General features: G+C 45.1%; 1 protein-coding gene across 2 annotated transcripts in view; it reads right to left on the bottom strand.

Moving 5' to 3' along the window:
* The window catches only part of s100p (S100 calcium binding protein P), a 31,615-nt gene extending 16,674 nt beyond the window's left edge, over nucleotides 1-14,941 (bottom strand). Inside the window, exon 1 of one of the 2 annotated variants that reach the window (XM_021604132.3) lies at nucleotides 14,733-14,941. In XM_021604132.3, the coding sequence (XP_021459807.1) occupies nucleotides 14,733-14,776 (44 nt within the window). In that variant the 5' untranslated portion in view covers nucleotides 14,777-14,941. Of the gene's footprint in view, nucleotides 1-13,663; nucleotides 13,937-14,732 lie in introns of those variants that run through there. The other variant, XM_021604133.3, reaches the window with a different exon arrangement.
* Between the last annotated feature and the right edge of the window lie 372 nt (nucleotides 14,942-15,313).

Below are 15,313 nucleotides of genomic sequence, written 5' to 3'. Positions count from 1 at the left end.
ATGATTGAGTGTTGTCTGGCCCCGGGGTGTGAAGGTGAACGGAAAGGCACTAGAGCGACGAACCGTCCTTGCTGTATCTGCCTGGCTGGTTCCCCTCTCTCCACTGGGATTCTCTGCCTCTAACCATATAACGGGGTCTGAGTCACTGGCTTACAGGTGCTCTTCCATGTCGTTCCTAGGAGGGGTGTGTCACTTGTGTGGGTTGAGTCACTGACGTGATCTTCCTGTCCGGGTTGGCGCCCCCCTCGGGTTTGTGCCGAGGAGGAGATCTTTGTTGGCTATACTCTGCCTTGTCTCAGGGTAGTAGGTTGGTGGTTGAAGATATCCCTCTAGTGGTGTGGAGGCTGTGCTTTGGCACAGGTGGGGTTATATCCTGCCTGTTTGTCCCTGTCCTGGGTTATCGTCGGATAGGGCCACAGTGGCTTCCGACCCCTCCTATCTCAGCCTCCAGTATTTATGCTGCAATAGTTTATGTGTCAGGAGGCTAGGATCAGTCTGTTATATCTGGACTATTTCTCCTGTCTTATCCGGTGTCCTGTGTGACTTTAAGTATGCTCCCTCTAATTCTCGATCTCTCTTTTTCTCTCTTTCTCCTTCTCTCTCTTTCTCTCTTCTCTCGGAGGACCTGAGCTGGTCTCAAGATTACCTGGCCTGATGACACCTTGCTGTCCCCAGTCCACCTGGTCATGCTGCTGCTCCAGTTTCAACTGTTCTGCCTGCGGCTATGGAACCCTGACCTGTTCACTGGACGTGCAACCTTGTCCCGGACCTGCTTTTTAGGACTCTCTCTCTACCACACCTGCTGTCTCTAACTCGGAATGATCGGCTATGAAAAGCCAACTGACATTTACTCCTGAGGTGCTGACCTGTTGCACCCTCTGCAGCCACTGTGATTATTATTGTCTGACCCTGCTGGTCATCTATGAACGTTTGAACATCTGGCCATGTTCTGTTATAATCTCCACCCGGCACAGCCAGAAGAGGACTGGGCATCCCTCAAAGCCTGGTTCCTTTCTAGGTTTCTTCCTAGGTTCTGGCCTTTATAGGGAGTTTTTCCTAGCCACTATGCTTCTACATCTGCATTGCTTGCTGTTTGGGGTTTTAGGCTGGGTTTCTGTACAGCACTTTGTGACATTGGCTGTTGTAAAAAGGGCTTTATAAATACATTTGATTGATTGATGATAGTGTATTGGTAATATGGACACCAAGGAACTTGAAACTCTCAACACGGTCCATTACATCACCAGATCTAGTTGCAGAGGGAGGTGTTTAGTCCTAGAGTCCTTAGCTTAGTGATGAGCTTTGTGGGCACTATGGTGTTGAATGGTGATCTGTAGTCAATGAACAGCATTCTCACATAGTGTGGAGTGCGATTGAGATTGTGTCACCTGTGGATCTGTTGGGGCGGTATACGAATTGGAGTTGGTCTAGGGTTTCCTGGTTGATGGTGTTAATGTGAGTCATGACCAGCCTTTCAAAGCACCCCATGGCTAACGAAGTGAGTGCTACGGAGCAGTTGTCATTTAGGCAGGTTACCTTCGCTTTCTTGGGCACAGGGACTATGGTGGTCTGCTTGAAACATGTAGGTATTACAGACTCGGTCAGGAAGAGGTTGAAAATGTTAGTGAAGCCACTTGCCAGTTGTTCCACGCATCCTCTGAGTATACGTCCTTGTAATCCGTCTGGCCCCATGGCCTTGTGAATGTTGACCTGTTGAAAGGTCTTGCTCACATTGGCTATGGAGAGCATGATCATACAGTTGTCTGGAATAGCTGGTGCTCTCATTTATTTTTTATTTTTTTATTTTTTTATTTCACCTTTATTTAACCAGGTAGGCTAGTTGAGAACAAGTTCTCATTTGCAACTGCGACCTGGCCAAGATAAAGCGTAGCAATTCGACACATACAACAACACAGACTTAAACATGGAATAAACAAAACATACAGCCAATAATACAGTAGAACAAAAGAAAACAAAAAGTCTATACACAGTGAGTGCAAATGAGGTAAGTTAAGGAAATAAATAGGCCATGGTGGCGAAGTAATTACAATATAGCAATTAAACACTGGAATGGTATATCGGCAGAAGATGAATGTGCAGGTAGAGATACTGGGGTGCAAAGGAGCAAAATAAATAAATAAATAGATACCAGTATGGGGATGAGGTAGGTAGATAGATGGGCTATGTACAGTACAGGTGCAGTGATCTGTAAGCTGCTCTGACAGCTTAATGCTAGTGAGGGAGATGTGAGTCTCCAGCTTCAGAGATTTTAGCAATTCGCTCCAGTCATGGGCAGCAGAAAACTGGAAGGAAAGACGACCAAAGGAGGAATTGGCTTTGGGGGTGACCAGTGAGATATACCTGCTGGAGCGCGTGCTACGAGTGGGTGCTGCTATGGTGATCAGTGAGCTGAGATAAGGCGGGGCTTTACCTAGCAGAGACTTGTAGATAACCTGTAGCCAGTGGGTTTGACGACGAGTATGAAGCGAGGGCCAACCAACGAGAGCGTACAGGTCGCAATGGTGGGTAGTGTATGGGGCTTTGGTGACAAAACGGATGGCACTGTGATAGACTGCATCCAGTTTGTTGAGTAGAGTGTTGGAGGCTATTTTATAGATGACATCACTGAAGTCGAGGATCGGTAGGATGGTCAGTTTTACGATTGGTAGGATGGTCCTTCACTCATGGCAGCATGAGTGAAGGATGCTTTGTTGCGATATAGGAAGTCAATTCTAGATTTAATTTTGGATTGGAGATGCTTAATGTAAGTCTGGAAGAAGAGTTTACAGTCTAACCAGACACCCAGGTATCTATAGTTGTCCACGTATTCAGAGCCGTCCAGAGTAGTGATGCTGGACGGGCGAGCAGGTGCGGGCAGTGATCGATTGAATAGCATGCACTTAGTTTTACTTGCGTTTAAGAGCAGTTGGAGGCCACGGAGGGAGAGTTGTATGGCATTGAAGCTCGTCTGGAGGTTAGTTAACACAGTGTCCAAGGAGGGGCTAGAAGTATACAGAATGGTGTCGTCTGCGTAGAGGTGGATCAGAGAATCACCAACAGCAAGAGCAACATCATTGATGTATACAGAAAAGAGAGTCATGCATGGTTCAGTGTTGCTTGCCTTGAAGCAAATATAAAAGGCATTTAGCCCATCTGGTAGGCTTGCGTCACTGGGCAGCTTGCAGCTGAGTTTCCCTTTGTAGTCTGTGATAGTTTGCAAGACCTACCACATCCGACGAGCTTCAGAGCCGGGAGGTAGTAGGATTCAATCTTAGTCTTGTATTGACGCTTTGCCTGTTTGATGGTTCGTCTGAGGGCATAGTGGGATTTCTTACAAGTGTCCGAATTAGTGGCCTGCTCCTTGAAAGCGGCAGCTCTAGCCTTTAGTTCAGTGCGTTGCCTGTAATCCATGCTTCCATGCTTCTGGTTGGGATATGTACGTATGGTCACTGTGGGGACGATGTCGTCGATGCACTTATTGATGAAGCCGGTGACTGAGGTGGTCTACTCCTCAATGCCATCGGATAAATCCGGGAACATATTCCAGTCTGTGCTAGAAAAATATTCCTGTAGCGTAGCATCTACGCCATCTGACCACTTCCATATTGAGCGAGTCACTGGTACTTCCTGCTTTAGCTTTTGTTTGTAAGCAGGAATCAGGAGGTTAGAATTATGGTCAGATTTTCCAAATAGAGGGCGAGGGAGAGCTTTGTACCGGTCTCTTTGTGTGGAGGAAAGGTGGTCAAGAGTTGTTTTCCCTCTGGCTGCACATGTGACATGCTGGTAGATATTAGGTAAAGGGATTTATGTTTGCCTGCATTAAAGTCCCCCACCACTAGGAAAGCCGCTTCTGGATGAGCATTTTCTTGTTTGCTTATGGCCTTATACAGCTCGTTGAGTGCGATCTTAGTGCAAGCATCGGTTTGTGGTGGTAAATAGATGGCTACGAAAATATTGCGCACCAGCCATCACACACCAGCTGACACACACCTCCACCCCTCGTCTTACCAGACGTAGCTGTCCTGACCGGCCGATGCATGGAAAACTCAGCCAACTATATATTATCCGAGTCGTCATTATGCCACGACTCAGTGAAACGTAAGATATTACAGTTTTTAATGTCCCGTTGGTAGGATAGTCTCAAATGGCGCTCATCCAGTTCGTTGGCTAATAGAACAGATGGTAGAAGCAGGTTACCCACTCGCCGACTAATTCTCACAAGGCACCCCGATCTCTGCCCCCCGTATTTCCTTATTTTCTTCATGTGAATGACAGGGATTTGGGCCTTGTCTGGGAGCAACATTATATCCTTTGCGTCAGACTCATTAAATAAAAAATCTTCTTCCAGTTCCAAATGAGTAATCGCTGTTCTGATATCCAGAAGCTATTTTCGGTCATAAGAGGCGGTAGCAATAACATTATGTACAAAATAAGTTACAAACTATGCGAAAAAATAACAAAATAGCACAATTGGTTAGGAGCTCTTAAAACGGTAGCCATCCCCTCCGGTGCCAATATTTATGCTTGCTTGCATTCATTATAGTAAGAAATCATGGTAAGAAATGTAGTTGTTTTTGGAATGAAGTTTATACACTACTATTTTTGTAATGAGGCACATAGAGTGAATAAAGATCACATCACATACTGTTTATATCTAGAAGGGATGTTGTTAATTTAAGACGATGAGGACTCTGCTTTTTATGGGAGAATACATAAATGGGAGAATACATAAAGCTCAAATTAACTCTTCATATATTTTTTATTTCATTTTTGGGGCATCACATACTGTAGGATGTCATAACCCAGACAGTTTTCTAAAATATTTGGGTCAAACAGGACACTGTTAAAGTAGAAGACAACAAACACATGCAACTTCTCCATATACCCTGGACCATCCATGCTCAAGGCTTGGTGATTCTTCACAGAGATTATATTCTATAATGTTAACTTAATATTTTTTTTTTAGTGCATATCCTTGTTTGTTTCAATGTTGAATAAAGTACACAATCACTCCCAATTTACAATCATGTGACATCATGAGACTAAAACACAAGTAGGTTCCCATTGATCATGGTTGGTCTTTTGGGACCATTTGTACGCACCTGGCTATAATAGTAAATATTGAACAAATAAACCTTTGAACAGTTCAACAGCACGATCACTCCAATAATAAATGCATCACGAAAGACACACCTGCTGAAAGAATGAGTGTGGTCAATGTAAGCAAGGTCATTGTAAATATTTGTCTGAGGGTGAGTGCACTCAGGTGACTCGGGCTCTTCGTGGTAAAGCCCTGTCTGTTCTGTTTCATCAAGCTTTCAGCCTTTTATAACCATGCAGTAGAAGTGTAGCCAGACTGAGGGTAGCCCTAACCCTACCCTGAGTATAGAAACAGCTTGAACCTCACCTTTGTTCCGCATTGCGTCCAACAACAACATTGATGAATACGCTGATTCGGTGAGCAAGTTCATTAGAAAGTGCATCGGTGATGTCATACCCACAGCAGCTATTAAAACATTCCCAAACCAGAAACCGTGGATTGATGGCAGCATTTGCGTAAACTGAAAGCCGACCACTGCTTTTAACCAGGGCAAGGTGACCGGAAACATGACCGAATACAAACAGTGTAGCTATTCCCTCCGCAAGGCAATCAAACAAGCTAAGCGTCAGTATAGAGACAAAGTAGAGTTGCAATTCAACTGCTCAGACACAAGAGGTATGTGGCAGGGTCTACAGTCAATCACGGATTACAAAAAGAAAACCAGCCCCGTCGCGGACCAGGATGTCTTGCTCCCAGACAGACTAAATAACTTCTTTGCTCTCTTTGAGGACAATACAGTGCCACTGACACGGCACGCTACCAAAACCTGCGGACTCTCCTTCACTGCAGCCGACGTGAGTAAAACATTTAAACGTGTTAACCTTCGCAAGGCTGCAGGCCCAGACGGCATCCCCAGCTGCGTCCTCAGAGCATGTGCAGACCAGCTGGCTGGTGTGTTTACGGACATATTCAATCAATCCTTATCCCAGTCTGCTGTTCCCACATGCTTCAAGAGGGCCACCATTGTTCCTGTTGCCAAGAAAGCTAAGGCAACTGAGCTAAACGACTACTGCCCCGTAGCACTCACTTCCGTCATCATGAAGTGCTTTGAGAGACTAGTCAAGGACCATATCACCTCCACCCTACCTGATACCCTAGACCCACTCCAATTTTCTTACCGCCCCAATAGGTCCACAGACGACACAATCGCAACCACACTGCACACTGCCCACTGACCCTGGGTCTCGACCCCGCCCTGTGCAACTGGGTACTGGACTTCCTGACGGGCCGACCCCAGGTGGTGAGGGTAGGTAACAACATCTCCACCCCACTGATCCTCAACACTGGGGCCCCACAAGGGTGCGTTCTGAGCCCTCTCCTGTACTCCCTGTTCACTCACGACTGCGTGGCCATGCACGCCTCCAACTCAATCATCAAGTTTGCCGACGACACTACAGTGGTAGGCTTGATTACCAACAATGACGAGGCGGCCTACAGGGAGGAGGTGAGTGCCCTCGGAGTGTGGTGTCAGGAAAAGCACTCACAAACTTCTACAGATGCACAATCGAGAGCATCCTGTCGGGCTGTATCACCGCCTGGTACGGCAACTGCTCCGCCCACAACCGTAAGGCTCTCCAGAGGGTAGTGAGGTCTGCACAACGCATCACCGGGGGCAAACTACCTGCCCTCCAGGACACCTACACAACCCGATGTCACAGAAAGGCCAAAAAGATCATCAAGGACAACAACCACCCGAGTCACTGCCTGTTCACCCCGCTGTCATCCAGAAGGCGAGGTCAGTACAGGTGCATCAAAGCAGGGACTGAGAGACTGAAAAACAGCTTCTATCTCAAGGCCATCAGACTGTTAAACAGCCACCACTAACATTGAGTGGCTGCTGCCAACATACTGACTCAACTCCAGCTCACTTTAATAATGGAAATTGATGACAAAATGTATCACTAGCCACATTAAACAATGCCACTTAATATAATGTTTACATACCCTACATTACTCATCTCATATGTATATGTATATACTGTAATCTATCATCCTACTACATCTTGCCATCTGTATGTAATACATGTATCACTAGCCACTTTAAACTATGCCAATTTTATGTTTACATACCCTACATTACTCATCTCAGATGTATATACTGTACTCGATACCATCTACTGCATCTTGCGTATGCCGTACCATCACTCATTCATATATCTTTATGTACATATTCTTTATCCCTTTACACTTGTGTGTATAAGGCAGTAGTTGTGGAATTGTTAAGTTAGATTACTCGTTGGTTATTACTGCATTGTCGGAACTAGAAGCACAAGCATTTCGCCACACTCGCATTAACATCTGCTATCCATGTGTATGTGACAAATAAAATTGGATTTGATTTGATTTGAAGAGGGAAGAGGGAGTCAGAGTCAGGGGTCAGTTTAGTTATCCAACATGGCCGCTTACTACACTACCACTGGGACTTCCCATGCAGTGTCTGCCAGGATATTATTTGACAGCGACTGGCAACAAGATTTACACACTACTCTTGTGAATGCAGTCTGAGTACTTGTCAATATTGTTGTGAGTGGAGAGAGGTGGCGCCCGGCAGCAGCCGTCAATTGGTGAACGTTGTGGTATTCCTCAGGCACTGCCTCAAGGCAGGAATTCACTCCGCAGGCTGTTAATAACACTAATTTCAGGCCCATTTACAGAGGCCCCGCTGCAGCAACAAGGTAATGACACTCCAACAATTATCTTATATCACGACTGGGACAATAATATGCATCCTGAAAGCCTCATATCCCTCACTATTTCCACTACATTCTGAAGCACAATTGCCTCTGTCTCAACTGTCCTTGTCAACTGGTTTTCTATTGAGGCAAAGGTTGAATGAACGATTGACATTTTTTATAGCGCCCTAAAGAAAATTAGCAACATGAATAATACGTCTCTTGGAAAAGTTTGGTCGATTTAGTTCTGAACTGCAGCTCTTTTGTTTTGCTTGTCAGAAGTTCGTAATGAATGATTCAACAATAATTTGCCCGAGTCTCTCTCAGGAATTGGCCAATTATACCATCCTCTATTTCCCATTAGTCATACAACACTTATAGTAAATACTAAACACAGGTAGAACACAAACAAACCATCCCATCACCTTCTCTCCACCTTCTAATCACCATCTCTTCTTTTATGACCATGTATATAGTTTTTTATTTTGAAGTAACTGCTTTTTCGGTTTGTTGTTCCTAGATACTTCTCCTCCCACTCAGCCATTCTCAGAATCTCTATCATTAAAAGCACCATCCACCAATTAATAACCTGTCTGAGCTCCACAGCAGTAATCTACTCCACTCTGTCTTTTGTCACAAGGTCTATTTGATATAGTTCAGTATTTACACAAATACGTTTTTCCCCCTGTATTACTCAAGAAAAGTTCCACTCAAATCACTACCCCAATCCCTCAAATAGTGGCAATCAGAATTACGGAAAGATGCCACAGTATCTTCCGTAGATTCCAGGAAAAATGCAGAATAAATGCATGAATGAATGGTTTGTGGAATGAGTGTGTGAACGAATGCATAAATGAATGATTGTGTCTAATAATACTATGTATACCCTTTCACAAAAGCTATATCAGATAGCGTGATATTATCGGGTTTCATTGGTGATTGATGTTATTTTAAATAGATGTTCACCTCTTTTAAAAAGGTCACTGGCAACATGTGCCTTTCTGTAATACCATTGGGCCATGGCAGCATATCTTTGGGCAAATACTCAAATGGTCTGCATGTTGGACAGGAATTCCCCTCATAGCAGAGCCAAACCACAGCATGGCGGGCGGCAGCTGACTCTTAACAGTGCAGGGTGTATACTGTGGAGAATGCACTTGTTTTTTTGCCAAAAGGTCTGTCAGGAGACCAAGACACCCCTCTGTGTAACACAAGAACAACAAGTAACCCACCAGCACTTGTCGCTTTGATATATAAAACCCAGGGCTTTCCGAGAAGACATTGAGCATCAGGTGGCACACAGAATGCACACTGCACAGACAGGTGTTGTCATATGCTAAAACTGTGTGTCTATCATAGTGGACATGTTCATCACCCCCCCACATTATGCCCATCAGAGAAAACCCATGATGTTCCTCCCTCAAGAGGCAGAAAAGATTTGGCATGGGCCCTCAGATCCTCAAAAAGTTATACAGCTGCACCATTGAGAGCATCTTGACTGGCTGCATCACCGCTTGGTATGGCAACTGCTTGGTAGTACTGGGCCGAGCTCCCTGCCATCCAGGACCTCTATACCAGACGGTGTCAGAGGAAGTCCCAAAAAAATGTTAAAGACTCCAGCCACCCAAGTCAGACTGTTTTCTCGGCTCCTGCACTGCAAGCGGGACCGGAGGGCCAAGTCTGGGACCAAAAGGCTCCTGAACAGCTTCTACCTGTAACGGATGTGAAACGGCTAGCTTAGTTAGCGTGGGCGCTAAATAGCGTTTCAATCAGTGACGTCACTTGCTCTGAGACCTTGAAGTAGTAGTTCCCCTTGCTCTGCAAGGGCAGCGGCTTTTGTGGAGCGATGGGTAACGATGCTTCGAGGGTGACTGTTGATGTGTGCAGAAGGTCCCTAGTTCGCGCCCGGGTATGGGCGAGGGGACGGTCTAAAATGATACTGTTACATTGATGCTGTTGACCCGGATGATTGGTTGCTGCGGAAAAAGGAGGAAGGTCAAAAGGGGGGTGAGTGTAACGGATGTGAAACGGCTAGCTTAGTTAGCGTGGGCGCTAAATAGCGTTTCAATCAGTGACGTCACTTGCTCTGAGACCTTGAAGTAGTAGTTCCCCTTGCTCTGCAAGGGCCGCGGCTTTTGTGGAGCGATGGGTAACGATGCTTCGTAGGCGTCAGTTGTTGATGTGTGCAGAAGGTCCCTGGTTCGCGCCCGGGTATGGGCGAGGGACGGTCTAAAATTATACTGTTACATTGATGCTGTTGACCCGGATTACTAGTTGCTGCGGAAAAAGGAGGAAGGTCAAAAGGGGGGTGAGTGTAACGGATGTGAAACGGCTAGCTTAGTTAGCGTCAGTCAGGAAAGCTAAGGCCAGCTTCTTCAGGCAGAAGTTTGCATCCTGTAGCTCCAACTCCAAAAAGTTCTGGGACACTGTGAAGTCAATGGAGAACAAGAGCACCTCCTCCCAGCTGCCCACTGCACTGAGGCTAGGTAACACGGTCACCACCGATAAATCCATGATTATCGAAAACTTCAATAAGCATTTCTCAACGGCTGGCCATGCCTTCCGCCTGGCTACTTCAACCTCGGCCAACAGCCCCGCCCCCCCCGCTGCTCCTCGCCCAAGCCTCTCCAGGTTCTCCTTTACCCAAATCCAGATAGCAGATGTTCTGAAAGAGCTGCAAAACCTGGACCCGTACAAATCAGCTGGGCTTGACAATCTGGACCCTCTATTTCTGAAACTATCCGCCACCATTGTCGCAACCCCTATTACCAGCCTGTTCAACCTCTCTTTCATATCGTCTGAGATCCCCAAGGATTGGAAAGCTGCCGCAGTCATCCCCCTCTTCAAAGGGGGAGACACCCTGGACCCAAACTGTTACAGACCTATATCCATCCTGCCCTGCCTATCTAAGGTCTTCGAAAGCCAAGTCAACAAACAGGTCACTGACCATCTCGAATCCCACTGTACCTTCTCCGCTGTGCAATCTGGTTTCCGAGCCGGTCACGGGTGCACCTCAGCCACACTCAAGGTACTAAACGATATCATAACCGCCATCGATAAAAGACAGTACTGTGCAGCCGTCTTCATCGACCTTGCCAAGGCTTTCGACTCTGTCAATCACCATATTCTTATCGGCAGACTCAGTAGCCTCGGTTTTTCGGATGACTGCCTTGCCTGGTTCACCAATTACTTTGCAGACAGAGTTCAGTGTGTCAAATCGGAGGGCATGCTGTCCGGTCCTCTGGCAGTCTCTATGGGGGTGCCACAGGGTTCAATTCTCGGGCCGACTCTTTTCTCTGTATACATCAATGATGTTGCTCTTGCTGCGGGCGATTCCCTGATCCACCTCTACGCAGACGACACCATTCTATATACTTTCGGCCCGTCATTGGACACTGTGCTATCTAACCTCCAAACAAGCTTCAATGCCATACAACACTCCTTCCGTGGCCTCCGACTGCTCTTAAACGCTAGTAAAACCAAATGCATGCTTTTCAACCGATCGCTGCCTGCACCCGCATGCCCGCCTAGCATCACCACCCTGGATGGTTCCGACCTAGAATATGTGGACATCTATAAGTACCTAGGTGTCTGGCTAGACTGCAAACTCTCCTTCCAGACTCATATCAAACATCTCCAATCGAAAATCAAATCAAGAGTCGGCTTTCTATTCCGCAACAAAGCCTCCTTCACTCACGCCGCCAAGCTTACCCTAGTAAAACTGACTATCCTACCGATCCTCGACTTTGGCGATGTCATCTACAAAATGGCTTCCAACACTCTACTCAGCAAACTGGATGCAGTCTATCACAGTGCCATCCGTTTTGTCACTAAAGCACCTTATACCACCCACCACTGCGACTTGTATGCTCTAGTCGGCTGGCCCTCGCTACATATTCGTCGCCAGACCCACTGGCTCCAGGTCATCTACAAGTCCATGCTAGGTAAAGCTCCGCCTTATCTCAGCTCACTGGTCACGATGGCAACACCCATCCGTAGCACGCGCTCCAGCAGGTGTATCTCACTGATCATCCCTAAAGCCAACACCTCATTTGGCCGCCTTTCGTTCCAGTACTCTGCTGCCTGTGACTGGAACGAATTGCAAAAATCGCTGAAGTTGGAGACTTTTATCTCCCTCACCAACTTCAAACATCAGCTATCTGAGCAGCTAACCGATCGCTGCAGCTGTACATAGTCTATTGGTAAATAGCCCACCCATTTTCACCTACCTCATCCCCATACTGTTTTTATTTATTTACTTTTCTGCTCTTTTGCACACCAATATCTCTACCTGTACATGACCATCTGATCATTTATCACTCCAGTGTTAATCTGCAAAATTTTAATTATTCGCCTACCTCATGCCTTTTGCACACATTGTATATAGACTCCCCCTTTGTTTTGGCACAGGCACAGGCACAGGCACAGGCACAGGCACAGGCACAGGCACAGGCACAGGCACAGGCACAGGCACCTGACTGTTTACTCAGCAATGCCTTGAGACAATCTTCTTTCCTTTATGTTATACGTTAAATAACATACATTTTTAAGCTATTTGATAAGTTAACTGTACCTAATAGTAACAGTGAAGACAGGACAGACAGCTGTATTGCATATCGGGGACATATGAAGCAGCCCGGCTGTGTAGTTGCGCTCCTTGGACTGCTCTCGTACAGGCATACACATGTTTTTTCTTCCATGTATTATTTATCATTATTCATTAAAAGTGATAACATCTTTGGATTTTTATCAAGAACCCTTAAGAGAAGGATAACTTGGCTTTGAAAAAAAGAGGTCATAGTTTGACCATTACTGTATCTATTCACCAGCAGGCTTTTATGAAATGTTAATATCATTTACTCTTCACATGACTGAATATAATTGAGCTACAGTACCAACCAACGACGAACAAATCCATTCAGAATCAGTTTAGAGTAAGAGGCAGGCAGGCAGGAGGCATTACCTCCTCTATAGGCTATATTTGCCTGAAGCATTAATTTCCCCGGCTGAAGTGACAGAATGGAGCGTTAATGATGTCTGTGGTGAGAGTGCTGGCGTCTCCCCCGCGTACTAAGAACTAATGGGCTGTGCCGCTCTGGATATCTGGGCAGACTGTGCAGTAATACCATGTTTAAAACAACTGGGAACTCAGAAATATCCAACTTCAGTGCATTCAAGACAACTGTGAACTCAGAAAAAAAGAGAGCCGACTGGGAAAATTGTTTTGAATGGTCATCCAACTTAGAATTCTAAGTCGGAAACTCAGTCATCTTTCTAGAATTCTCCGACCTGAAGATCACTGACGTCATGATTAGATCTAGTTTTTTCCCGAGTTCCCAGTTGTCTTGAAAGCACCATAAGAGGACTGAAAATAGAGCCACAGCTGCACCTGGCGGATCGCTGTCATTCTAAAGGTCAGCGAGTGACTTCACTCTGGGTCAGGAGGTCGAGTCAGCGTCTGACAATGGCAGACCAGAGGAGAGGAGGGACCTTCAAAGTATTCTTTAAGTCTAATTAACGGTGAAGAGGAATCCTAAATGTGAGGGGAAAAAGTGGAAAATAGTCGCTCTTTCATATCTCCAGGCTGTTAACATTTTGCATGGATGCACATAACAGCATTAATACTTGCTCTCTCTCTGCCTCCTTTCAAGCAATCAAACAAACTCTAATGACAATGAAATATGGCATTGCCAATTCATGGAAAAGCAGCAACAACAAGAATACATCATACAACACTGGGCTGATGGAAGGAAAATCAGTTACATATCTATCAGTGATTCAATTAACAGTTTAAGAGAATTTTCATCTATCTATCTAGTCCCCCAAAGCAGTTGGAGACGGCAGTTGAAACAGTGTTTTGTTTTGGTGCTGAGACTTTGTCAGGTCCTACCTTCAGGCGTCCAGATTTTGCCGCAAATGTCTTTTATTGATAATCCCATACCAAGTTGAGGACAGGAGAGACTGTCAGCAGTTGTTTTACATTTTCTGCAGATGTCCTATTGGTGAAGCCAGTTTCTGGAGTAGGCTATTAGTGACATAGCCCTGCTAACCCCTGTTGTAAGCCTGTGTGCTCAAAATATTTGACATACCTTACAGAGCCATACGAGTGACAGGCACAATGGACTACCCCTTGCTCATGCTTCAAATTATTTGGTGTGTGTGTGAGAAAGAGAGAGAGAGTCTGTGTCTTTAGAGTGGATATCTGGCGGAAGGAATGTCTTCTGAATATTGTCTCTTCAAGTTTATATTTTGGACTTCTAGTTTGGATCTTATGTCAGGAATCTATTTAATATTAATAAACACTTTTTCACTGCAGAAATTTAGATTTAGTCATACATTATAAAAGAGAGAGAGAGCTTAGAAAATATATCTAATTGCTAATTTAAGCAATCCCAAACATTCTAACTTCCTACTGTACTCACTGAACGGGGTATACTGTGAGGTGCATAAACACAGTGCCATGTCTGATGTGAGGATGCCTACACTCATTCCTCTACTGCCACCTAGTGTTAGAAGTACACCAATGCAATCGTTACAGGAGACAGTACAATTGTGCTCCAGGAAGGACACTGTTCTGGAACTGAACATCAACAGTGGCTATATGTCAGGTATATATGATTGGAGTCTCAAAACGACTTGTTTTTTGTCTACACACCTAAAATCAGTCTTATTGATGATCTGCTAAAATAAAGGTGAAATAAAATATATAAAAAAGTCCTAAATTAAATTGTGATTACACAATGGAAGTTACAGTGTAACTTCTACATCCCTCATCATGTTTGTCCTCATTGTTAATCTATTAGTACCCTCTTGTTAAGCACTGATCTAGAGTAATAACATAGGACAGCTAGACAGAACAAAAGTTAATGAACAGGAGCCACAATCACAGATAAAGTCTATGGGTAGTCATTTCTTCAAAAGCTGAAAGGCTAAATAGAGAAAGAAAGACATAAGCTCACCCCACTCTCCCTTGATGTTGTCTGGCGTAACTGTCTTGTTTCATGGCGTTGTACTCTGGCAGGGCCTCCAGTGTTTTTTCCAAGAGGGAAGAAATAGAGGAAGTTCTTACGTTAATGCAGGAAGGTCGCTAGTAAGAGCCATGGTAACACATTTTATTCCAAGCCAAATTTGCCAGTGGGCATTTGTCAGTGGACTTTGACCATTGTCTGTCATTGTTGGTACAGCATCAACTTTTACTGTATTTTTTACTGTCTGTTACCTCCCATGTCAACTCAATGATTACATTCAGGCATGAGCGATGCAGTTTTCATGTTAAAACTGAGTATATTATGTTTCTTTGGGACTGTTTTATTGACATGAATCATTCACTGATCATACCGATAAATACACTACATGACCAAACGTATGTGGACACCTGACAACATCTAATTCCAAAATCATGGGCATTAGTATTGTACCCCCTTTTCTGCTATAACAGCCTCCACTCTTCTGGAAAGGCTTTCCACTAGATGTTGGAACATTGCTGCAGGGTCTTGCTTCCATTCCCATAAGAGCATTAGTAAGGTCAGGCACTGATGTT

Source organism: Oncorhynchus mykiss, chromosome 5 (genome assembly GCF_057628025.1).
Source record: "Oncorhynchus mykiss isolate SJ-2025 chromosome 5, ASM5762802v1, whole genome shotgun sequence".
NCBI classification, from domain to species: domain Eukaryota; kingdom Metazoa; phylum Chordata; class Actinopteri; order Salmoniformes; family Salmonidae; genus Oncorhynchus; species Oncorhynchus mykiss.
The sequence above is the reverse complement of the archived record's forward strand: the minus strand, read 5'-3'. Positions and strand labels throughout refer to the sequence as shown.